The following is a 24,870-nucleotide window of genomic DNA, read 5'->3' as shown; positions in this document are numbered from 1 at the left end:
CCAGTTCATGGCCTAGCATAGGAAAAAAGGAGAAGGGGATGTGACTGAATAGATAAGTAAGGAAGGAAGTAACTGTGTGTGTGCTGCTGGCAAACAGCTCAGCAACGGTCGTCCTCCCCTGCCATTCTCTAGGAACATTGTTTATGTTCAAAGGCTGAAAAGAGCCTCGGCAGCACAAAAGTATTTCCGGAGAGGTCATAGGCGTAGAGTGTGTGATTTGTTACAATGTATCAGTGTAGACAACACCCCCGATTCTAGGTTGACATCTGATAGACTGTAACAAATTGTATAGGATTGTAAGGTTTTTCACACTAGTCTTCAAACTATAGACCTCCATCTGTTGCAAAACTACAACTCCCAGTATGCCCGGACAGCCGTTGGCTGTCCGGGCATGCTGGGAGCTGTAGTTTTGCAACAGCTGGAGGTCTATAGTTCGAAGATCACTGGTTTATTAGAAAGTTACTAAACTTTTGAATATTACTTAGAGGAAAGAGAATTCTCCTATGACTGTTTAACTCTGAGAACAGTGCCCCTAGTGGTCATCCTGTAGAATACAGGTTTGGATACATTTGCCAGGTTGATACTTAGTTTAGGTAATAATTGTCAGCGAAGGGTTAGTTGGGGGGGGAGGGGTATCGTTGGTAGGGGGGCGGTTGGTTTCATCTACTCAATTGTTTTTATGTAGAAGGGATTAGACATTAATGCAATAAAGTCTGCGCACAGGGGAGGCCAATGTTTTATGAATCGAGCGCATAAATTATAAATGCGCCGCTTACCGCCTCTGTTGCATTCTCCTTGATGTTTTGTTTACAAGAGCGTCTCAGAAGTCCGCGTCGCCTCTCAACGAAAATGAAGGCGAATATTCTGTAAAAAAAAGTAAAAAAAAAGAAAGAAAGAAAGAAATAAAAATAAAAACTATAAAACGCATCTCCGAAAAAATAAGCAAATACTGATAACGGACGGGCGGAAAAAAAATGGAGTCCATCCCCCCAGAGCGGCGCTCTCCTCTTCATATGTAATTATTCGCCGAGTGCATTAGATAAAGCTCCGGCTCCCACATCTATAAATCATTAATGAGGCCGTAAACTCCGAAAAAACTATAAAAGATCCGCAGAACCCGGAGAAGCCGCCGACTAATTGACTCCCAGTTATTTACAATTAATATTTCCATTTGGAATAATGATCGGAGGCCTCGCGCGTTTACTTGTTTCCTTAGGAGATTGTCGCTGCCGCTTTTGCCGATTCATCACATTTCGAGTCTATAAATGACCGGTAATGAGCCTCAGCGCCGAATATAAACTACATGCCAGACGGCGCGGGGAGCAACGCTCAGGTAGTCAGGTGACTATAACCAGACACCTCGAACCGAATACTGAACTTAATTTACTTCATACTCAGTGAGACAAACAAAGAACACCATCTGATCCTGATACATCCTGTATTACACTCCAGAGCTGCACTCACTATTCTGCTGGTGAGGTCACTGTGTACATACATTACATCACTTATCCTGTACTGATCCTGAGTTATATCCTGTATTATACTCCAGAGCTGCACTCACTATTCTGCTGGTGAGGTCACTGTGTACATACATTACATTACTTATCCTGTACTGATCCTGAGTTATATCCTGTATTATACTCCAGAGCCGTACTCACTATTCTGCTGGTGGGGTCACTGTGTATATACATTACATTACTTATCCTGTACTGATCCTGAGTTATATCCTGTATTATACTCCAGAGCTGTACTCACTATTCTGCTGGTGAGGTCACTGTGTACATACATTACATCACTTATCCTGTACTGATCCTGAGTTATATCCTGTATTATACTCCAGAGCTGCACTCACTATTCTGCTGGTGAGATCACTGTGTACATACATTACATTACTTATCCTGTACTGATCCTGAGTTATATCCTGTATTATACTCCAGAGCTGTACTCACTATTCTGCTGGTGGGGTCACTGTGTACATACATTACATTACTTATCCTGTACTGATCCTGAGTTATATCCTGTATTATACTCCAGAGCTGTACTCACTATTCTGCTGGTGAGGTCACTGTATACATACATTACATTACTTATCCTGTACTGATCCTGAGTTATATCCTGTATTATACTCCAGAGCTGTACTCACTATTCTGCTGGTGAGGTCACTGTACACATACATTACATTACTTATCCTGTACTGATCCGGAGTTATATCCTGTATTATACTCCAGAGTTGTACTCACTATTCTGCTGGTGAGGTCACTGTGTACATACATTACATTACTTATCCTGGACTGATCCTGAGTTATATCCTCAGCACCGCCTCCTTGACATTTGAGCGCTGAGCATGATCTTCAGCTGACAGATTCCTGTAAATTATTGTGCAGGAGTCATTGATGTCATCGTCCTTTGCTCCTCACTGTCTGGGATACAGATACAGCAGATTCTTTATCACAGTCCGGTCCGTTCGCTTCGCTCTTTGTAGCAATAGAACAATTTACAAATCAATGAAGATCTTTTATATTTTGATCAGAGACTGAAAAATTTGTCGGATGCCACAAAATATTCCTAGAATCTCTGATCGGTCCGGTGTCTGTCACTCTTTATGGTTTATTGCTTAAATCAGTGGTGACCAAACAGAGATCCTCCAGCTGTTGCACAACTTAAAGGGGTACTCTGGTGGAAAACTTAAATGAACTGGTGCCAGAAAGTTGAACCGATTTGTAAATTTCTTCCATTTAAAACATCTTTACCCTTCCAGTACTTATTAGCAGCTGTATGCTACAGAGAAAATTATTTTCTTTTTGAATTTCTTTTTGGTGTTGTCCACAGTGCTCTCTGCTGACACCTCTGTCCGTATCAGGAACTGTCCAGAGCGGGAGAAAATCCCCATAGCAAACCTATGCTGGTCAGGACAGTTCCTGACACAGACAGAGGTGTCAGCGGAGAGCACTGTGGACAAGACAAAAGAGAAATTAAAAAAAAAAAGAATTTCCTCTCTAGCATACAGCTGCTAAAAAGTACTGGAAGGGTAAAGATTTTTTTATTGAAGTAATTTACAAATCTGTTTAACTTTAAATGTTTTCCACCGGAGTACCCCTTTAAACTTACATCCAATACAGAGTTATGGAATTTACTTGCATAGTGTGGCGCCTCCTTGTGTTCATTGTGTATAACAATGTGCACGTCCACCTGAGGAGCGGATGCTGGAAGACATACATGATCGGTCACTCTCCCACACTCAGGTCTCTGCATAGTCATATATATAATAAAAGTGCTGATTCTATAGTAATAATTGTTTCTTGCATAAAAAATTGGTGCTTCTGGCTGCTCCCAGAAGCACCAATTTTTTATGCAAGAAACAATTATTACTATAGAATCAGCACTTTTATTATAATTCATAGGATAACAGACTCCCCTTTGCTACATCTAGGATCTAGGGCAGTGTTTCCCAACCAGGGGTGCCTCTAGATATTGCAAAACTACAACTCCCAGCATGCCTGGACAGCCTTCGGCTGTCCAGGCATGCTGGGAGTTGTAGTTTTGCAACACCTATGTGGGAAACACTGATCCAGGGATATCTAGGATTAGGAAAAACATAGCTGTCTTCTTCCAATAAGAGCGCCCCTCTTGTCCTCAGGTTGTATGTAGTATTGCAGCTCAGTTCTATTGAAGTAATTGGAGATGGGTTGTAATACCACACACAACCTGAAGACATGGGTGGCGCTGTTTTGGGAAAGAAAGCAGCTATGTTTTTCCTAATCCTCTAGGACCCCTTTAGACGTCATGGTCACAATGTAACAGATGGTGATTCCTGTAAATGTACATTGGTCTGGTTAATGTTGTTTACTTCAAGGCAGGGGCCCCTGGGCCCCCTACACCCTCAATCTTTATACAAATGATAACATTTTACAAGGTCAGCATCAGAACAGATCTGCCTCTCCACATTGGCAACATATTTCTTCTTAGAATAAAAAAATTCTGTTATATTATTCCCACATATGTATTCATTGTCCTCGCTTTCCAAGATCTCTGCTTGCAGTCATCTAATAGGAACCTTCACTGCTTACTTCTAGTGAATAAAAACCTGTCGTTCAGTAACAATAATCACAATGACCAGGACAGACTGGAAGTGAACAATGAAGATTCCTAATGGCAGCAGCAGATATTCTGAAAATGACGAGGAATTGAAATAGTCATTTCTACAGGTGAAATTCAAAAAATTAGAATATCGTGCACAAGTCCATTGTATTTCATTAATGCATGTTAGGCCCCGTTCACAATACGGAATTCTCGCGGCTGAATTCCGCGAGCGGAGATTCCGCCTGGCGGTGGCCGCCGCCGATGCTTCGGCGCTAGGGCCGCGGGGCACTGAGCTGTCACCATTGACGGCTATGCAGTGCTCGCGGAATCCGCGCAAAGAATGAACATGTTCTTTCTTTGCACAAAACTATTTCAGCGGCGGAATTGTCCGCCGCAGAAATTCCACAGTGTGAACGGGTCTCGCGGAGACCCATTCACACTAATGTTGAGTTCACACCGCGGAATTCCGCTCGCGGAGTTCCGCGAGAATTCCGTAGTGTGAACGCACCCTTTAAGGGCTACTCCGCTGGTCAGCATTTGGAACAAACAGTTCCGAATGCTGGAGCCGTCGCAGCAAGAACGTGACAACATAGCCCCGCCCCCTCATGTCACGCCCCGCCCCCTCAATGCAAGTCTATGGGAGGGGGTGTGACCCGTCACGCCCCCTCCCATAGTCTTGCTTTTAGGGGGCGGGACGTGACATGAGGGGGCGGGGCCATGTTCCAAATGCTGAGCAGCGGAGTACCCCTTTAAAAAGGCAGGCTGAAGTGCTCCAAAATCTCCTTGTAGATGGATGCATTGACCCCGTACTTAACCCCTTAAGTACTCAGCCCACTTTGGCTTTAAGGACTCCATCCACAGACTAGTCCACAGACTAGTATGAGGGCTTGTTTTTTGCACGACCAGTTGTCCTTTGTAATGACATCACTCATTATATCATAAAATGTATGGCGCAACCAAAAAACACTATTTTGGGGGAAATGAAAACGAAAAACGCAATTTTGCTAATTTTGGAAGGTTTCGTTTTCACGCCGTACAATTTATGGTAAAAATGACGTGTGTTCTTTATTCTGAGGGTCAATACGATTAAAATGATACCCATTATTATATACTTTTCTATTATTGTTGCGCTTAAAAAAAATCACAAACTTTTTAACCAAATGAGTACGTTTATAATCCCTTTATTTTGATGACCTCTAACTTTTTTATTTTTCCGTATAAGCGGCGATATGAGGGCTCATTTTTTGCGCCATGATCTGTACTTTTTTTTGATACCATATATGCATATAAAAAACTTTTAATACATTTTTTATAATTTTTTTTTAAATAAAATGTATTAAAAAAGTAGCAATTTTGGACTTTTGGACCAGAGCAGGAGATGCCGGGAGCCGGACGGAGGAAGGAGAGGGGACCTCTGTGCGGCATTCTGAATTATCGGATCCCCGCAGCGCTGCGGGCGATCCGATCATTCATTCAAATCGCGCACTGCCGCAGATGCCGGGATCTGTATTGATCCCGGCACCTGAGGGGTTAATGTCGGACGCCCGCGAGATTGCGGGCGTCGGCCATTGCCGGCGGGTCCCTGGCTGCGATCAGCAGCCGGGATCAGCCGCGCATGACACGGGCATGGCTCCGATGCCCACGGTTATGCACAGGGCGTAAATGTACGTCCTGGTGCGTTAAGTACCACCGCACCAGGACGTACATTTACGTCCTGCGTCCTTAAGGGGTTAAAGGGGTACTCTGGTCCAAGACATTTGATCCCCTTTCCAAAGGAATAGGGGATAAAATGTCTGATCGTGGGGGGTCCTGTCGCTGGGGACCCCCGCGATCTCCCTGCTGCACCCACTTGTCTTCAGCCTCATGGAGCGAAGATCGCACTGTGTATGATGACTCACGATACAGGGGCCGGAGTATCGTGATGTCACTGCTCCACACCCTTAACCCCTTAAGGACGCAGGACGTAAATGTACGTCCTGGTGAGGTGGTACTTAACGCACCAGGACGTACATTTACGTCCTAAGCATAACCGCGGGCATCGGAGCGATGCCCGTGTCATGCGCGGCTGATCCCGGCTGCTGATCGCAGCCAGGGACCCGCCGGCAATGGCCGACGCCCGCGATCTCGCGGGCGTCCGCCATTAACCCCTCAGGTGCCGGGATCAATACAGATCCCGGCATCTGCGGCAGTTCGCGATTTAAATGAACGATCGAATCGCCCGCAGCGCTGCTGCGGGGATCCAATCATTCATAACGCCGCACGGAGGTCCCCTCTCCTTCCTCCGTGCGGCTCCCGGCGTCTCCTGCTCTGGTCTGTGATCGAGCAGACCAGAGCAGGAGATGACCGATAATACTGATCTGTTCTATGTCCTATACATAGAACAGATCAGTATTAGCAATCATGGTATTGCTATGAATAGTCCCCTATGGGGACTATTCAAGTGTAAAAAAAAATGTAAACAAATGTAAAAGTAAAAGTAAAAAAAAGTGAAAAATCCCCTCCCCCAATAAAAAAGTAAAACGTCAGTTTTTTCCTATTTTACCCCCAAAAAGCGTAAAAAACATTTTTTATAGACATATTTGGTATCGCCGCGTGAGTAAATGTCCGAACTATTAAAATAAAATGTTAATGATCCCCTACGGTGAACGGCGTGAACGGAAAAAAAAAAAGTCCAAAATTATAAAAAATGTATTAAAAGTTTTTTATATGCAAATGTGGTATCAAAAAAAAGTACAGATCATGGCGCAAAAAATGAGCCCCCATACCGCCACTTATACGGAAAAATAAAAAAGTTAGAGGTCATCAAAATAAAGGGATTATAAACGTACTAATTTGGTTAAAAAGTTTGTGATTTTTTTTAAGCGCAACAATAATATAAAAGTACGTAATAATGGGTATCATTTTAATCGTATTGACCCTCAGAATAAAGAACACACGTCATTTTTACCATAAATTGTACGGCGTGAAAACAAAACCTTTCAAAATTAGCAAAATTGCGTTTTTCGTTTTAATTTCCCCACAAAAATAGTGTTTTTTGGTTGCGCCATACATTTTATGATATAATGAGTGATGTCATTACAAAGGACAACTGGTCGCGCAAAAAACAAGCCCTCATATTAGTCTGTGGATGAAAATATAAAAGAGTTATGATTTTTAGAAGGCGAGGAGGAAAAAATGAAAACGTAAAAATTAAATTGAGTCCTTAAGGCCAAAATGGGCTGAGTCCTTAAGGGGTTAAAGGGGTACTCCCGTGGAAAACTTTTTTTTTTTTTTAAATCAACTGGTGCCAGAAAGTTAAACAGATTTGTAAATCACTTCTATTAAAAAATCTTAATCCTTCCAGTATTTTTTAGGGGCTGTATACTAAAGAGAAATCCAAAAAAGAAATGCATTTCCTCTGATGTCATGACCACAGTGCTCTCTGTTGACCTCTGCTGTCCATTTTAGGAACTGTCCAGAGCAGCATATGTTTGCTATGATGATTTTCTCCTGCACTGGACAGTTCCTAAAATGGACAGCAGAGGTCAGCAGAGAGCATTGTGGTCATTACATCAGAGGAAATGCATTTCTTTTTTGGATTTCTCTTTAGTATACAGCCCCTAAAAAGTACTGGAAGGATTAAGATTTTTTTAATAGAAGTGATTTACAAATCTGTTTAACTTTCTGGCACCAGTTGATATAAAAAAAAAAAAGTTTTCCACGGGAGTACTCCTTTAATGCAAGTCTATGGGAGGGGGCGTGGTGTGACATCACAAGGGGGTGGAGCCGTGACATCAGGATACTCAGGCCCCTGTATCGTGAGTCATCATACACGGAGCGATCTTCGCTCTGAGAGGCTGAAGACAAGTGGGTGCAGAAGGGAGATTGTGGGGGTCTCCAGCGGCAGGACCCCCACGATCAGACATCTTATGCCCTATTGCTTTGGATACTAGGGCCGGAGTACCCCTTTAATGAAGCACAGCGACATGGCTTCCAATCATATCATATATTGGGGATTTGGGGTTTTTATGAGCTGTAACTATAATCATCACAATTATGACAAATCACGACTTGATCTATCTCGCTCTATATGTAATGAGTCTCATATATTAGTTTCACCTTATAAGTTGCATTACTGATATAAATGAACTTCGCACCATATTCTAATATTTCGAGTTTCACCTGTAGTTCCCCTATATGAATATTAATCTTAATACAGTAGAATCTCCCAATAGCGGACACTCACGGGGAATGAAAAAGTGTCCACTATTAGGAGATGTCCCCGTTTGGGAGGAGAAAATGACTCAAGGGTGGAAAAGAGGAGGCGATGACTAAAGGGGGGAATGAAATAGTACGGGGGGGGGGATCAAGAGGAAATGATGTGGCACAGGGGGTAATAAAGTGGCGGGGAGGGGGGATCAGGGGGGGAGCGCGGCAAATTATGTGGCCGGCGAACGTACATAAGCAGATCACTGTTTAAATAGTTGTCTTCTGCTTTTGCAGGGGGGCCTGGGCCCCTTACTGGGGTATTGGCTGTACCCCCTGATGACGGCCCTGTGTACAAGGTAGGGCCGACACATGAGCCTGGTTGTCCCCTATTGGGAGTGTTTTGTCCTCCTATTGGGAGTGTTTTGTCCTCCTATTGGGAGTGTTTTGTCCCCTATTGGGAGTGTTTTGTCCTCTATTGGGTGTGTTTTGTCCCCTATTGGGAGTGTTTTGTCCCCTATTGGGAGTGTTTTGTCCTCTATTGGGAGTGTTTTGTCCTCTATTGGGAGTGTTTTGTCCCCTATTGGGAGTGTTTTGTCCCCTATTGGGAGTGTTTTGTCCCCTATTGGGAGTGTTTTGTCCTCTATTGGGAGTGTTTTGTCCCCTATTGGGAGTGTTTTGTCCTCTATTGGGTGTGTTTTGTCCCCTATTGAGAGTGTTTTGTCCTCTATTGGGTGTGTTTTGTCCCCTATTGGGAGTGTTTTGTCCCCTATTGGGAGTGTTTTGTCCTCTATTGGGAGTGTTTTGTCCCCTATTGGGAGTGTTTTGTCCCCTATTGGGAGTGTTTTGTCCCCTATTGGGAGTGTTTTGTCCCCTATTGGGAGTGTTTTGTCCCCTATTGGGAGTGTTTTGTCCCCTATTGGGAGTGTTTTGTCCTCTATTGGGAGTGTTTTGTCCTCTATTGGGAGTGTTTTGTCCTCTATTGGGAGTGTTTTGTCTCCTATTGGGAGTGTTTTGTCCCCTATTGGGAGTGTTTTGTCCTCTATTGGGTGTGTTTTGTCCCCTATTGGGAGTGTTTTGTCCCCTATTGGGAGTGTTTTGTCCTCTATTGGGAGTGTTATGTCCTCTATTGGGAGTGTTTTGTCCCCTATTGGGAGTGTTTTGTCCCCTATTGGGAGTGTTTTGTCCCCTATTGGGAGTGTTTTGTTCTCTATTGGGAGTGTTTTGTCCCCTATTGGGAGTGTTTTGTCCCCTATTGGGAGTGTTTTGTCCCCTATCGGGAATGTTTTGTCCTCTATTGGGAGTGTTTTGTCCCCTATCGGGAATGTTTTGTCCTCTATTGGGAGTGTTTTGTTCCCTATTCGGAGTGTCTATTTTGTGGAATTTCGCGGCGGAATCCCGTTGAAGTTAATAGGGCTTTAAATTTCAATGGAATTCCACAATTCCGTTCCGCAACTTTGGAACGGTCACTTACGGTCACTGACGCATTTCTGAGCCGTCTGCTATTGATGCATTCTGTTTGCACAGATACCGATGGAATAAAAGCTCCAGAGAAGTCGGAGTTTCGCCTGACATACTGTAAATTACTGTATTTTACACCTGATATACTGTAAATTATGATCAGATTTCAAAAAAGTCAAACAAAAAAAAAAAGTTTTAATACTGAATCTTAGCAAGAACATCTTAACAAAGTTATACTTTTAACTTAATATAGTACAACAGAGAAACCAGACTGCAACGTTTCCTTCACCTTGTGGAGCTCCATTTCCTCAAGCACTATAAAGGTCGCACACGTTTCGTATCCGCCATGATGGACCTGGTCAGGGGGGAGGGGGTCGAAAGAGCGTTGCTCATCTTCAGGCATCTCATATTTTTGAAAATGTTTTTTTTTTTTTCTTACAGTGTCGTATTTTTCTTTAGAAAAAAAAAATGTACACACATCTCTCAGTCCAAAATGTCCGATATATATACTGAATCTCTGCTTCCGGTAAAGAAAGCAAAAATTTATAAACACGAGGGATCTTGTTTTGTGATCGGTGGTGACAAAAAAAAAAAAAAAAAAAAAAAGGATTCTGAATTCAGCTTTTTAGGAGGCTGGAAAAAATAAATAAATAAAATTGTAGGGGAATGAAAGATAAAATGAAGAAAGGAATAAAAAAAAAATAACAATAAAAGCACAAAACTGAATAAAAAAATAATGAAAAAGAAAAGAATTAAACAAATAAAAAAGACAATTAAAAAATAAATATTAAAAAAGTATAAGATTGGTCGGGGGAGGGGTTATTTTTAAATAGGCCTAAAATGTCTCTTCTTCTTCTGTCAATGTTTGGCTGTACGATCTGAGCGTCGCCGTGATGTGGAATCCTCGCTGAAATGTCTCCGTGTCGTCGCGTTGCCGGGCAGTCGTTGATGCAGCAACTGCGGGAACAGTTCAGAAAAGTCCTTCATCTTTCATGCTTTTATTCTTTTTCACATCTTTCCTTTTCTACTGAACCAAAGGCAGTAAAAGGTGGAAATGACAACTCCGGTGAATTGCGCCATTTTGGCCAGACGCCGTCCTCCCCTCAGTACATGATCGGAGGCTTTATGTACGTCCTGTTTTCTGGAAGAAAAAAAAAATATTTGAGTTCAGATTTTAGTTTTAGAATTTCATTTTTTAACAAACAACATTTCAAAAATGTTGCCAATGAAGCAGAATTCTGAGCCACATTGTATTTTCTGGCGGTACTGATGGCGGAGTCGCTGTTCACGTGTAACACAAGCGCTAAGGACGTAGCGGGGACGTCACTTTGCCCGGTGATTGATTGTGTCCAGTTTCTGCAATGTTGCACTTTGCTGTTACAATCTGCGGCCGGCCCCTCTCTCCCTGTTTCCCGGGGTAATGCAGCAATGATTGATGCGCCGTTTACATTAAGGGCGGCGGCGGCAGGAGATGTATAAGTCGCCGTCTTACGCCAAGAACAAAGAGGATGGACATTAATAATAACAGGGAGGAAAGTAAATTACACAACGTATCTTGGATCCTGTGAGTGACGTGTTAATGCTCGGTGCTGGGTGCAATACTCCAGAAGTAAGAGGGGCCGTGTTCTCCGTAAATCTGTTATGAGGCGGCATTAAATATTTTGCAGGAGCGTCGCTGCACCGGCCGCGCGTCATGCAATATTCAGGGACGCTGCGCTGCTCATCACTTCACAATTACTATACAGTCAGGAAACAGGAGTCATCTGCTGACTAGAGAGAATTTACTACTCATATACTGAACATACGTGATACACAAATACACACAAACTAGTCCACATATCCTACATACATACAGTGTACACACCCACTGATACATATTCTATACACATACCTATGTATACATACACACATACATACACCTCCTCAAATCCATCCCTCCACCTAAATACAGATACCTACTTATACTATACATATCCTGAACTTATATCTAAATACACACACACACACACACACATATATATATATATATTTCCCACACTTACTTACATACACATACCTATCCTATACATATACAGAACAGGTATCTGTGGATAGGTGAAACGCAAGCCCTGAATGTGAGACCTGAATGTGATTACTGCAGGAGGGGTGAGATTGGAGCCCTGAATGTGATTACTGCTGGGGGGATGAGATGTGAGACCTGAATGTAATTACTGCTCAGGGGGATGAGATGTGCGCCCTGAACGTGATTACTACTGGAGGGGAATGAGATGTGAGCCCTGAATGTGATTAGCGCTGGGGGGGAAGAGATGTAACCATGAATGTAATTACTACTCAGGGGGATGAGATGTGAGCCCTGAATGTGATTACTACTCAGGGGGGCGAGATGTGAACCATGCATGTAATTAATACTCAGGGGGATGAGATGTGAGCACTGAATGTGATTACTACTCAGGGGGATGAGATGTGAGCCCTGAATGTGATTACTACTCAGGGGGATGAGATGTGAGCCCTGAATGTAATTACTACTCAGGGGGATGAGATGTGAGCCCTGAATGTAATTACTACTCAGCGGGATGAGATGTGAGCCCTGAATGTGATTACTGCTGGGGGATGAGATTTGAGCCCTGAATGTGATTACTGCTGGGGGATGAGATGTGAGCCCTGAATGTGATTACTGCTGGGGGATGAGATTTGAGCCCTGAATGTGATTACTGCGGGGGGATGAGATTTGAGCCCTGAATGTGATTAATGCTGGGGGATGAGATTTGAGCCCTTAATACAATTAATGCTGGGGGATGAGATTTGAGCCCTGAATGTGATTACTGCTGGGGGATGAGATTTGAGCCCTGAATGTGATTACTGCTGGGGGGTGAGATTTGAGCCCTGAATGTGATTACTGCTGAAGAAATAAAATGTGAGCCCTAAAGTGCTTTTACATCCAGGATTTGCATCTAGGATCTGCACTGTACCTCATTGATTTCAATGAGCCTCCTTTAGTCAGTGTCTCCTGTCAGCTCTTTTTTCCGACCGTATCCGGATTCTAAAACTGTGGTCTGCTATGCTTTTCAGCCAGTTATAAAAAATGGATACGGATGAAAAATGTGCCAGCCAGAGACACTTCAATTAGGTACGACTTTGATCCTACAGGAGGCGGTCTTTACATTTTCTGTCCGTATCCAGCTGCTAAATCCATAAATCCGAGATGTAAATGGTCTCTTAGATTGATTGTGTGTTTTTAACAATGTTTTTGTCTCTAAACATAAATAAATAAATAATTACTGTCCCCACGTTACATTTATAGCATTGGTCCTGACTGACCCCCCAGGTGACACTGATCCTTGGAGCACATTCAGACTTTCCCCACATTCTAATTTCACATTGCATTTGGGCCGTAATATGAGTGATTTATCATTTAGCTGGAGCTGTCAGGAGTCGAGTCGTAGATAAAGCCAAAACATCTGGAAGCACAAACAAAGGAGCGCGGCGGTTGCATGTTAATCCGAAGTTGGCCGGCGCGCTTCATTAGGGGCAGGAAACCGGTAATTAGCAGCTGAGAGGATCCTACAGAACCAGGGCCCGATCTGTGTGCAGGGCCCCATGGGGTCATACTATGGCTGCCATACACCGCACCTAATATAATGGTAATATAGTCACAGACTGTACTGGGCAGAGCTGAAATAAGTAATGTAATGTATGTACACAGTGACCTCACCAGCAGAATAGTGAGTGCAGCTCTGGAGTATAATACAGGATATAACTCAGGATCAGTACAGGATAAGTAATGTAATGTATGTACACAGTGACCTCACCAGCAGAATAGTGAGTACAGCTCTGGAGTATAATACAGGATATAACTCAGGATCAGTGCAGGATAAGTAATGTAATGTATGTACACAGTGACCTCACCAGCCGAATAGTGAGTACAGCACTGGAGTATAATACAGGATATAACTCAGGATCAGTCCAGGATAAGTAATGTAATGTATGTACACAGTGACCTCACCAGCAGAATAGTGAGTACAGCTCTGGAGTATAATACAGGATATAACTCAGGATCAGTACAGGATAAGTAATGTAATGTATGTACACAGTGACCTCACCAGCAGAATAGTGAGTACAGCTCTGGGGTATAATACAGGATATAACTCAGGATCAGTACAGGATAGGATGGCTCTTGTCTTGTTACTATGTATCTAGTGTAGATCCTCCTGGATTACATTTATGTTCTCTGTATCTCTTCTAGCATTCCTGGGAAGGATTTTCCGGTTTATTTGGTGTCTCCAGACCAGACATGGCGGCTTCTATTACCGCTATTTATAGGGCCGCTCACCTGTGGTCTCTTATATAGAGGGAGTCTCCTCCATAGAACAGGATAACTGATAAATACTTTATGTGAAAACTACAACATGAAATTCCTAAATAATAAAGCAACAAAGCGATGTATCATTAATTTATCAGAAGAATAAACAAAGCGCTGACATTTCTCTATAATTTATGAAGAAAAGATGGAAAAAGTTGAAATAATTCATTATTTAAGGTTTTCCATGTAGAACCATCACCGGATCCCCACACTCCGCTCACATCTGCTGCGCAATTCACAAAACAGAATAACTTTCCGGGCAGAAGCCGATGCAATATATGATGTAGACGTCTATAATGTAAAGAATTCAGCTATGAAACTTCTATCCTGAAATCCTCTGTGCTGCCTCCACAATACAACGATTAGTCAGTGACCTCTCACAACGTCAGTCATACTCCTACTAAGATACTCTGCGCTGCTGGAAACCATGGTCCTTTTACTATGTAACTATCACCCTGTGACCTCCCCCGAGATCAGAACACTCAGGGCCGGCTCCACCTATAGGGAACATAGGCAGCTGCCTAGAGCGCCCTCTTGATGGGGGCGCCATTCTGCCCTCCGCAAGAAAGTTATTTCTCCAGGTCTTGACAGCCACAAAACTAACACCCCAGTAGTAAGGAGATTACATGAGGAGGAGGCTTGTTACAGTGTGTCACCCCAGTAGTAAGGAGATTACATGAGGAGGGGGTTTGTTACAGTGTGTCACACCAGTAGTAAGGAGATTACATGAGGAGGAGGTTTGTTACAGTGTGTCACCCGTGTAGTAAGGAGATTACATGAGGAGTAGGTTTGCTACAGTGTGTCACACCAGTAGTAAGGAGATTACATGAGGAGGGGGTTTGTTACAGTGTGTCACCCCAGTAGTAAGGAGATTACATGAGTAGTAGGTTTGTTACAGTGTGTCACCCCAGTAGTAAGGAGATTACATTAGGAGGAGGTTTGTTACAGTGTGTCACCCAAGTAGTAAGGTGATTACATGAGGAGGAGGTTTGTTACAGTATGTCACCCCAGTAGTAAGGAGATTACATGAGGAGGAGGTTTGTTACAGTGTGTGAACCCAGTAGTAAGGTGATTACATGAGGAGGAGGTTTGTTACAGTGTGTCACCCCAGTAGTAAGGAGATTACATGAGGAGGTCTGTTACAGTGTGTCACCCCAGTAGTAAGGAGATTACATGAGGAGGTCTGTTACAGTGTGTCACCCCAGTAGTAAGGAGATTACATGAGGAGGTCTGTTACAGTGTGTCACCCCAGTATTAAGATGGGGAGTTTTAATGGGAGGAGTTAATGGGGGCAGCAAAATTAGCTTTTGCCTAGGGTAGCAAAAATCCTTTCACCAGCCCTGAGCACACTCCTCTCCTGAAATACTCTGCACTGCTTACAGCCCTAGTCCTCCTAATATGTAAGTCTCCGTCTGTGACCTCCCACACGATTAGCAAATTTCTATCCTGAAATGCTCTACGTCAGTGTTTCCCAACTAGTGTGCCTCCAGCTCTTGCTAAACTACAACTCCAAGCATGCCCGGCCCAGCCTTAAAGGGTGAAGGAAAAAACAAATTGGTCCGGTGTGGCGCTATCCAAAGAAGGTCCAAGGCAAAAGGCTAGCTCATCAATAAAAGCTTATTTATTGAATAAAAAAGTACAACAGAAAGCAAGACGCGTTTCGGGTGTTATATTACCCTTTTTCCACTGCAAGTAGGTGATTCCTGAAATACTCTGTGCTATTGTGGGGCACTGCTCATTTCACTATTTCTTTCCTGAAATACTCTGTGCTACTGTGGGGCACTGCTTGTTTCACTATTTCATTCCTGAAATACTCTGTGCTACTGTGGGGCACTGCTCATTTCACTATTTCATTCCTGAAATACTCTGTGCTACTGTGGGGCACTGCTTGTTTCACTATTTCATTCTTGAAATACTCTGTGCTACTGTGGGGCACTGCTCATTTCACTATTTCTTTCCTGAAATACTCTGTGCTACTGTGGGGCACTGCTTGTTTCACTATTTCTTTCCTGAAATACTCTGTGCTACTGTGGGGCACTGCTTGTTTCACTATTTCTTTCCTGAAATACTCTGTGCTACTGTGGGGCACTGCTCGTTTCTCTATTTCATTCCTGAAATACTCTGTGCTACTGTGGGGCACTGCTCGTTTCACTATTTCCTTCCTGAAATACTCTGTGCTACTGTGGGGCACTGCTTGTTTCACTATTTCATTCTTGAAATACTCTGTGCTACTGTGGGGCACTGCTCGTTTCACTATTTCATTCCTGAAATACTCTGTGCTACTGTGGGGCACTGCTTGTTTCACTATTTCTTTCCTGAAATACTCTGTGCTACTGTGGGGTACTGCTCGTTTCTCTATTTCATTCCTGAAATACTCTGTGCTACTGTGGGGCACTGCTTGTTTCACTATTTCTTTCCTGAAATACTCTGTGCTACTGTGGGGTACTGCTCGTTTCTCTATTTCATTCCTGAAATACTCTGTGCTACTGTGGGGCACTGCTCGTTTCACTATTTCATTCCTGAAATACTCTGTGCTACTGTGGGGCACTGCTTGTTTCACTATTTCTTTCCTGAAATACTCTGTGCTACTGTGGGGCACTGCTCGTTTCTCTATTTCATTCCTGAAATACTCTGTGCTACTGTGGGGCACTGCTCGTTTCACTATTTCATTCCTGAAATACTCTGTGCTACTGTGGGGCACTGCTTGTTTCACTATTTCTTTCCTGAAATACTCTGTGCTACTGTGGGGTACTGCTCGTTTCACGATTTCATTCTTGAAATACTCTGTGCTACTGTGGGGCACTGCTCGTTTCACTATTTATTTCCTGAAATACTCTGTGCTACTGTGGGGCACTGCTCGTTTCACTATTTATTTCCTGAAATACTCTGTGCTACTGTGGGGCACTGCTCGTTTCACTATTTCTTTCCTGAAATACTTTGTGCTACTGTGGCACGCTGCTCGTTTCCCTTTTGTAGAAATAACTATTTGTTTATGTTTTTCTCTTTTGCACGATCTCTTTCAGTTCTAAATTCTTTCTCAAAGTCATTTTTGTTGCAGTGTATCAGCGGGATCGGTAAGGTGCCCCTCAGTCTGAATAATAGGCGTTGGCAGCCGTAAAAAAAAAAAAAGAAAAGAAAAAAAATCGCCCTGCACAGGAGACCACTTATAGCGTGCGGAATCTGCAGCTTTATGGCGCTGGCGCGCGGCGTGTACAGGAGATTTGTACGCGTCAGAGCGCGGTAACTGCTTTCGTTTATTGGGTTTTTTCGCTCTAATCAAATATTCATTTCTGCGGGTTTCGTTCCATTAAAGGGCGTATTATACAAAGGTGAGCAAAACGGGAGATTTAGGAGGACGCTTAATCCGCTTCTCTGGGGGTAATATCCACTATATAAAACCAGTATAAATGATATTGTGTAACAGTAAAATCCGCTGATGGGCCCCCTGGTGCCCGCTCGCCCGCTTTACAGCCGCCGCTGCCGCCGAGATGCACGACCGCCTTAATAAGCAACGTATTTGGGAAGGATTTTACACGGAGTAAAGATCTCACAAATTCTCCGAGAGCTGAAAATCCTTCAATAATAGGAATTCTCCCTCAGGACGAACGTTTTACAGCAGAAGATGCCGACTAAATCACCGCGCGCTGCGAGAGAACGAGGAGAGAGAGACGAAAACGGAGAATCCGAGCGGCCGCGCCATCAATCTCAGCGCAGGGCTGTCGTTACAGTGTGTCAAGGAGGCTTTACCTGGAGAAATGGAGGCGAAGGTTTTTACGATGTCAGGGTCAGGGAAATCGATAAACTAGACCAGTGTCCCCAACTTGTATCTCTACTGCTGTTGCAAAACTACAACTCCCAGCATGCCCGAGCAGAGTTGGGAAATACTGCTCTAAGTAGATCTTTGTTGTAAATGCATGCTGGGAGTTGTAGTTTTGCAAAAGCTGAGGAGCTACAGGTTGAGGAACATTGCTGTACGATAGTGTTTCCCAACTAGGGTGCCTCCAGCTGTTGCAAAACTACAACTCCCAGCATGCCCGAGCAGATTTGGGAAATACTGCTCTAAGTAGATTTTTGTTGTAAATGCGTGCTGGGAGTTGTAGTTTTGCAACAGCTGAAGAGCCACAATTTGAGGAACATTCCTCTATAACAGTGTTTCCCAACTAGGGTGCCTCCAGATGTTGCAAACCTACAACTCCAAGCATGCCTTTGGCTGTCCGGGCATGCTTGAAGTTGTAGTTTTGCAACAGCTGGAGGCACAATGGTTTAGGAAACATTACCTAATGTCATGGTCAGCTGACATTAGGAAATCTATGACGTAGACCAGTACCAATCTAGAGGGTTAGCATGATGGGAGTTGTAGTTTTGCAACAGCTGGGGAGTCGGAGGTTGAGTAACAATTCACTACGTCAGTGTTTCCCAACTAGTGTGCCCCCAGCTGTTGCAAAACTACAACTCCCAGCATGCCCGAGCAGAGTTGGGAAATAATGCTGTAGATAGATTTTATTGTCAAAGACAGTTGTTGTTTTGCAACAGCTGGAGGCACACAAGTTGGGAAACGCTGTCATAGAGCAATGTTCCTTAACCTGTGGCTCCTCGGCTGTTGCAAAACTACAATTCCCAGCATCCTTTGACAACAGAATCTACCTAGAGCAGTATTTTCCAACTTTGCTCTGGCATGCTGGAAGTTGAAGTTTAGTAACAGCTGGAGGCACACTAGTTAGGAAACACTATCATAGAGCTATGTTCCTCAACCTGTGGATCTTAAACTGTTCCAAAACTACAACTCCCAGCATGCTTTCAAAAACAAAATCTTTCTAGAGAAAGGTTCCCCAACTCTGCCCAGGCATGCTGGGAATTGTAGTGTTGCAACAGCTGGAGACCCACAGGTTGAGGAACAGTGCTCTACGGCTGGGTTCACAATACGTTTTTGCAACACAGTTCCGTATCAGTTTTTTTTTTTTATATATAAAAAACGGATTCCTCAAAACCGGACTAAACTGTAACAAAACGTGTGTACAAATTTTAATCCATATACGGTTTGAAAAATGATGTCCAATTGCATTCGTTTTTAAGAAAAAAAAGTAAACGTTTTTAACTTTTCACTACATTATGAATAAAGTTTCTCTTGTTTGATTGAAATTCCAAGATATATAAACTGTACAAAGTCAAAAACTGTATGGTGAAAACCGGATGGTACCGCACGCATATACGGTTCTGTTCGGTTCCTGTTGACTCCTATGTTTTAAAAAAACTTATATGTTTCAATACGGTTTTTCACCCGGACCAAAATCCGTGGTAGGCTACAGTTTTGGGTACGGGAAAAAAAAACGGACAAAACCGTACAGGATGCAAAACGGACACAACCTGATGCATCCTTAGGCATGCGGTTTTCAATGGAGACTCAATGCACACGGTTTTCAATACGGTTCCATACGGTTTTCAAATTGAAAATGTATAAGGGAACTGTACTGTAAAAACGTGGTGTGAATGCAGCCTAAATTGGTGTTTCTTAACCAGGGTGCCTCCAGCTGTTGCAAAACTTCAATTCCCAGCATGCCCGGGCAGAGTTGGGGGAACACTGCTTTAGATACATGCTGGGAGTAGTAGTTTGGCAACAGCTGGAGACCCACAGGTTGAGGAACATTGCTCTAAGTCAATGTCTCCCAACTAGTGTGCCTCCAGCTGTTGCAAAACTACAACTCCCAGCATGCCCGAGCAGAGTTGGGAAATACTGATCTCGGTAGATTTTGTTGTCAAAGCATGCTGAGAGTTGTAGTTTTGCAACAACTTGGGAGCCACAGGTTGAGGAACAATGCTCTATGTCAGTGTTTCCCAACTATTGTGCCTCCAGCTGTTTCAAAACTACAATTCCCAGCATGCCCGAGCAGAGTTTGGAAATACTAATCTCGGTAGATTTTGTTGTCAAAGCATGCTGAGAGTTGTAGTTTCGCAACAACTTGGGAGCAACAGGTTGAGGAACAATGCTCTGAACAATGTCAGTGTTTCTCAACTATTGTGCCTCCAGCTGTTGCAAAACTACAACTCCAAGCATGCCCGGACAGCCTTTGGCTGTCCGGGCATGCTTGAAGTTGTAGTTTTGCAACAGCTGGAGGCACAATGGTTTAGGAAACATTACCTAATGTCATGGTCACAGGAAATCTATGACGTAGACCAGTACCAATCTAGAGGGTTAGCATGATGGGAGTTGTAGTTTTGCAACAGCTGGGGAGTCGGAGGTTGAGGAACAATTCACTACGTCAGTGTTTCCCAACTAGTGTGCCCCCAGCTGTTGCAAAACTACAACTCCCAGCATGCCCAAGCAGAGTTGGGAAATACTGCTGTAGATAGATTTTGTTGTCAAAGACAGTTGTTGTTTTGCAACAGCTGGAGGCACACAAGTTGGGAAACGCTGTCATAGAGCAATGTTCCTTAACCTGTGGCTCCTCGGCTGTTGCAAAACTACAATTCCCAGCATTCTTTGACAACAGAATCTACCTAGAGCAGTATTTTCCAACTTTGCTCGGGCATGCTGGGAGTTGAAATTTAGTAACAGCTGGAGGCACTCTAGTTAGAAAACACTATCATAGAGCTATGTTCCTCAACCTGTGGATCTTCAACTGTTCCAAAACTACAACTCCCAGCATGCTTTCACAACACAATCTTTCTAGAGAAAGGTTCCCCAACTTTGCCCAGGCATGCTGGGAATTGTAGTGTTGCAACAGCTGGAGACCCACAGGTTGAGGAACAGTGCTCTACGGCTGGGTTCACACCACGTTTTTGCAACACAGTTCCGTATCAGTTTTTTTTTATATAAAAAAACTGATTCCTCAAAACCTGACTAAACTGTATCAAAACGTGTGTACAAATTTTAATCCATATATGGTTTGAAAAATGATGTCCGGTTGCATCCGTTTTTAAGAAAAAAAAGTAAACGTGTTAACTTTTCACTACATTATGAATAAAGTTTCTCTTGCTTGATTGAAATTCCAAGATATATAAACTGTACAAAGTCAAAAACCGTATAGTAAAAACCGGATGGAACCGCACGCACATACGGTTCTGTACGGTTCCTGTTTACTCCTATGTTTTAAAAAAACTTCTATGTTTCAATACGGTTTTTCACCCGGACCAAAATCCGTGGTAGGCTACAGTTTTGGGTACGGGAAAAAAAAACGGACAAAACCGTACAGGATGCAAAACGGACACAACCTGATGCATCCTTTGGCATGCGGTTTTCAATGGAGACTCAATGCACACAGTTTTCAATACGGTTCCGTACGGTTTTCAAATTGAAAATGTATACGGGAACTGTACTGCAAAAACGTGGTGTGAATGCAGCCTAAGTTGGTGTTTCTTAACCAGGGTGCCTCCAGCTGTTGCAAAACTACAATTCCCAGCATGCCCGGGCAGAGTTGGGGGAACACTGCTTTAGATACATGCTGGGAGTAGTAGTTTGGCAACAGCTGGAGACCCACAGGTTGAGGAACATTGCTCTAAGTCAATGTCTCCCAACTAGTGTGCCTCCAGCTGTTGCAAAACTACAACTCCCAGCATGCCCGAGCAGAGTTGGGAAATACTGATCTCGGTAGATTTTGTTGTCAAAGCATGCTGAGAGTTGTAGTTTTGCAACAACTTGGGAGCCACAGGTTGAGGAACAATGCTCTATGTCAGTGTTTCCCAACTATTGTGCCTCCAGCTGTTTCAAAACTACAATTCCCAGCATGCCCGAGCAGAGTTTGGAAATACTAATCTCGGTAGATTTTGTTGTCAAAGCATGCTGAGAGTTGTAGTTTCGCAACAACTTGGGAGCAACAGGTTGAGGAACAATGCTCTGAACAATGTCAGTGTTTCTCAACTATTGTGCCTCCAGCTGTTGCAAAACTACAACTCCAAGCATGTCCGGACAGCCAAAGGCTGTCCGGGCATGCTTGAAGTTGTAGTTTTGCAACAGCTGGAGGCACAATGGTTAAGGAAACATTACCTAACGTCATGGTCAGCTGGCATCAAGTAATCTATAACGTAAAGCAGTACCAATCTAGAGGGCTTAGCATGATGGGAATTGTAGTTTTGCAATGACTTGGGAGCCACAGATTGAGGAACAATGCTCTGAACAATGTCAGTGTTTTCCAACTATTGTGCCTCCAGCTGTTGCAAAACTACAACTCCAAGCATGCCCGGACAGCCTTTGGCTGTCCGGACATGCTTGAAGTTGTAGTTTTGCAACAGCTGGAGGCACAATGGTTTAGGAAACATTACCTAACGACATGGTCAGCTGGCATCAAGTAATCTATAACGTAAAGCAGTACCAATCTAGAGGGCTTAGCATGATGGGAATTGTAGTTTTGCAATGACTTGGGAGCCACAGATTGAGGAACAATGCTCTGAACAATGTCAGTGTTTTCCAACTATTGTGCCTCCAGCTGTTGCAAAACTACAACTCCAAGCATGCCCCGGACAGCCTTTGGCTGTCCGGACATGCTTGAAAGTTGTAGTTTTGCAACAGCTGGAGGCACAATGGTTTAGGAAACATTACCTAACGACATGGTCAGCTGGCATCAAGTAATCTATAACGTAAAGCAGTACCAATCTTAGAGGGCTTAGCATGATGGGAGTTGTAGTTTTGCACAACAATCTGGGGAGCCACAGATAAGGGACATTGCTCTACATCACTGATTTCAGGTGACTGGTGTTGGGTAAACTGATCTAGAGGAAGTGTAGGAACACATGTCGCAGATACGCTGCAGATTTTCTGCAACAAAAAAATGTGCCAAAAGCAGAAATGGATCCAGCTGGGACATAGAGGAATAACACCTTTCTTGATATATCCCCTTCCAGTTGTATCAACTTCTGGCCTAGGGCATATTTTCTGCAGCAGAAATCTGCAGTGTATCTGCAAACACCCCCCTCCCCCATACTGATGTCACCTCCTAATAGTTTGGGATGAGTTATGATGGACTCTATACGCTGTATATCTCATGATAAGGAGCTCGGATACACGGTATCCACCTATCTGCTGACATGTATGATTCTTGCACTGAAACTGCATCAGATAAATGCCCCCGCAGAGCGGAATCAATAATTCACTAGGCCGGGCTCTGGTGGAGATGCTGACTGGCAGAACACGATCTCCAGGCTTACAACTCTCCGGAGCGCCGTACGCTTACATTACACCTCATTCCATTATGTGCAGGAGATGTAGATGCAGCTTTATACACGTTCCTAACACTCACTCAATTAGACTGCGCCAATGTCGTATCGGCAGAACATGGCTGAAGACAAGCGGCGGCGGCGGCTGCTTATCATATATAACCTACACTCGGGAGCTGAAATAAGGGCCGATTATATATAGGTCATGGCCGTATTTCTCACAGGGAAAGGATTGCAGTAACACAGGTTTTGCGATACACACATGTTTATTCCCTCTTGTGTGTCATTGGAACTAAACCAAAAAAGGAGGAAAAAAAAGCAAATTGGACATAATGTCACCAAAACTCCCAAAAATGGGCTGGACAAAATTATCGGCACCCTTTCAATATTGTGGAAAAATAAGATTGATTCAAGCATGTGATGCTCCTTTAAAAACTCACCTGGGGAGAGTAACAGGTGTGGGCAATACAAAAATCACACCTGAAAGCAGATAAAAAAGGAGAGAAGTTCACTTAGTCTTTGCATTGTGTGGTCTATGTGCGCCACACTAAGCATGGACAACAGAAAGAGGAGAAGAGAACTGTCTGAGGACATGAGAACCAAAAATTGTGGAAAAATATCAACAATCTCAAGGTTACAAGTCCATCTCCAGAGATCTAGATTTGCCTTTGTCCACAGTGCGCAACATTATCAAGAAGTTTACAACCCATGGCACTGTAGATAATCTCCCTGGGCGTGGACGGAAGAGAAAAATTGCTGAAAGGTGTCAACGCAGGATAGTCCGGATTGGTGGATAAGCAGCCCCAAACAAGTTCCCAAAGATATTCAAACTGTTCTGCAGGCTCAGGGAGCATCAGTGTCAGCGCGAACTATCCGTCAACATTTAAATGAAACGAAACGCTATGGAGGAGACCCAGGAGGACCCCACTATGGAGGAGACACAGGAGGATCCCCCTATGGAGGAGACCCAGGGAGGACCCCACTATGGAGGAGACCCAGGAGGACCCCACTATGGAGGAGACCAGGAGGACCCCACCATGGAGGAGACCCAGGAGGACCCCACTATGGAAGAAACCCAGGAGGACCCCACTATGGAGGAGACCCAGGAGGACCCCGCTATGGAGGAGACCCAGGAGGACCCCACTATGGAGGAGACCCAGGGGGACCCCCACTATGGAGGAGACCCAGGAGGACCCCACTATGGAGGAGACCCAGGAGGACCCCACTATGGAGGAGGACCCAGGAGGACCACCACTATGGAGGAGGACCCAGGAGGACCCCACTATGGAGGAGACCCAGGAGGACCCACTATGGAGGAGACCCAGGAGGACCCCACTATGGAGGAGACCCAGGAGGACCCCACTATGGAGGAGACCCAGGAGGACCCCACTATGGAGGGAGACCAAGGAGGACCCCACTATGGAGGAGACCACCCAGGAGGACCCGCTCATGGAGGAGACCCAGGAGGACCACCACTTATGGAGGAGACCCAAGGAGCGACCCCACTATGGAGGAGACCCAAGGAGGACCCCACTATGGAGGAGACCCAGGAGGACCCCGCTATGGAGGAGACCCAGGAAGAGGCACCCACACTAGGAGAGAGACCCAGGAGGACTCCCCACTATGGAGAGAGACCC

General features: G+C 44.1%; 1 protein-coding gene across 5 annotated transcripts in view; it reads right to left on the bottom strand.

Moving 5' to 3' along the window:
• Positions 1-9,918: 9,918 nt before the first annotated feature.
• The window catches only part of DACH2 (dachshund family transcription factor 2), a 446,138-nt gene continuing 431,186 nt past the window's right edge, over positions 9,919-24,870 (bottom strand). For all 5 annotated transcript variants that reach the window (XM_056538671.1, XM_056538672.1, XM_056538674.1 and 2 more), the window contains one exon: positions 9,919-10,867. In XM_056538671.1, coding sequence (XP_056394646.1) covers positions 10,830-10,867 — 38 coding nt within the window. In that variant the 3' untranslated portion in view covers positions 9,919-10,829. The remainder of the gene's footprint in view (positions 10,868-24,870) is intronic.

This window comes from Hyla sarda, chromosome 9 (genome assembly GCF_029499605.1).
Source record: "Hyla sarda isolate aHylSar1 chromosome 9, aHylSar1.hap1, whole genome shotgun sequence".
In the NCBI taxonomy this organism is placed as follows: domain Eukaryota; kingdom Metazoa; phylum Chordata; class Amphibia; order Anura; family Hylidae; genus Hyla; species Hyla sarda.
Note: the sequence above shows the minus strand (reverse complement) of the source record. Positions and strands in the feature narration are given on the sequence as shown.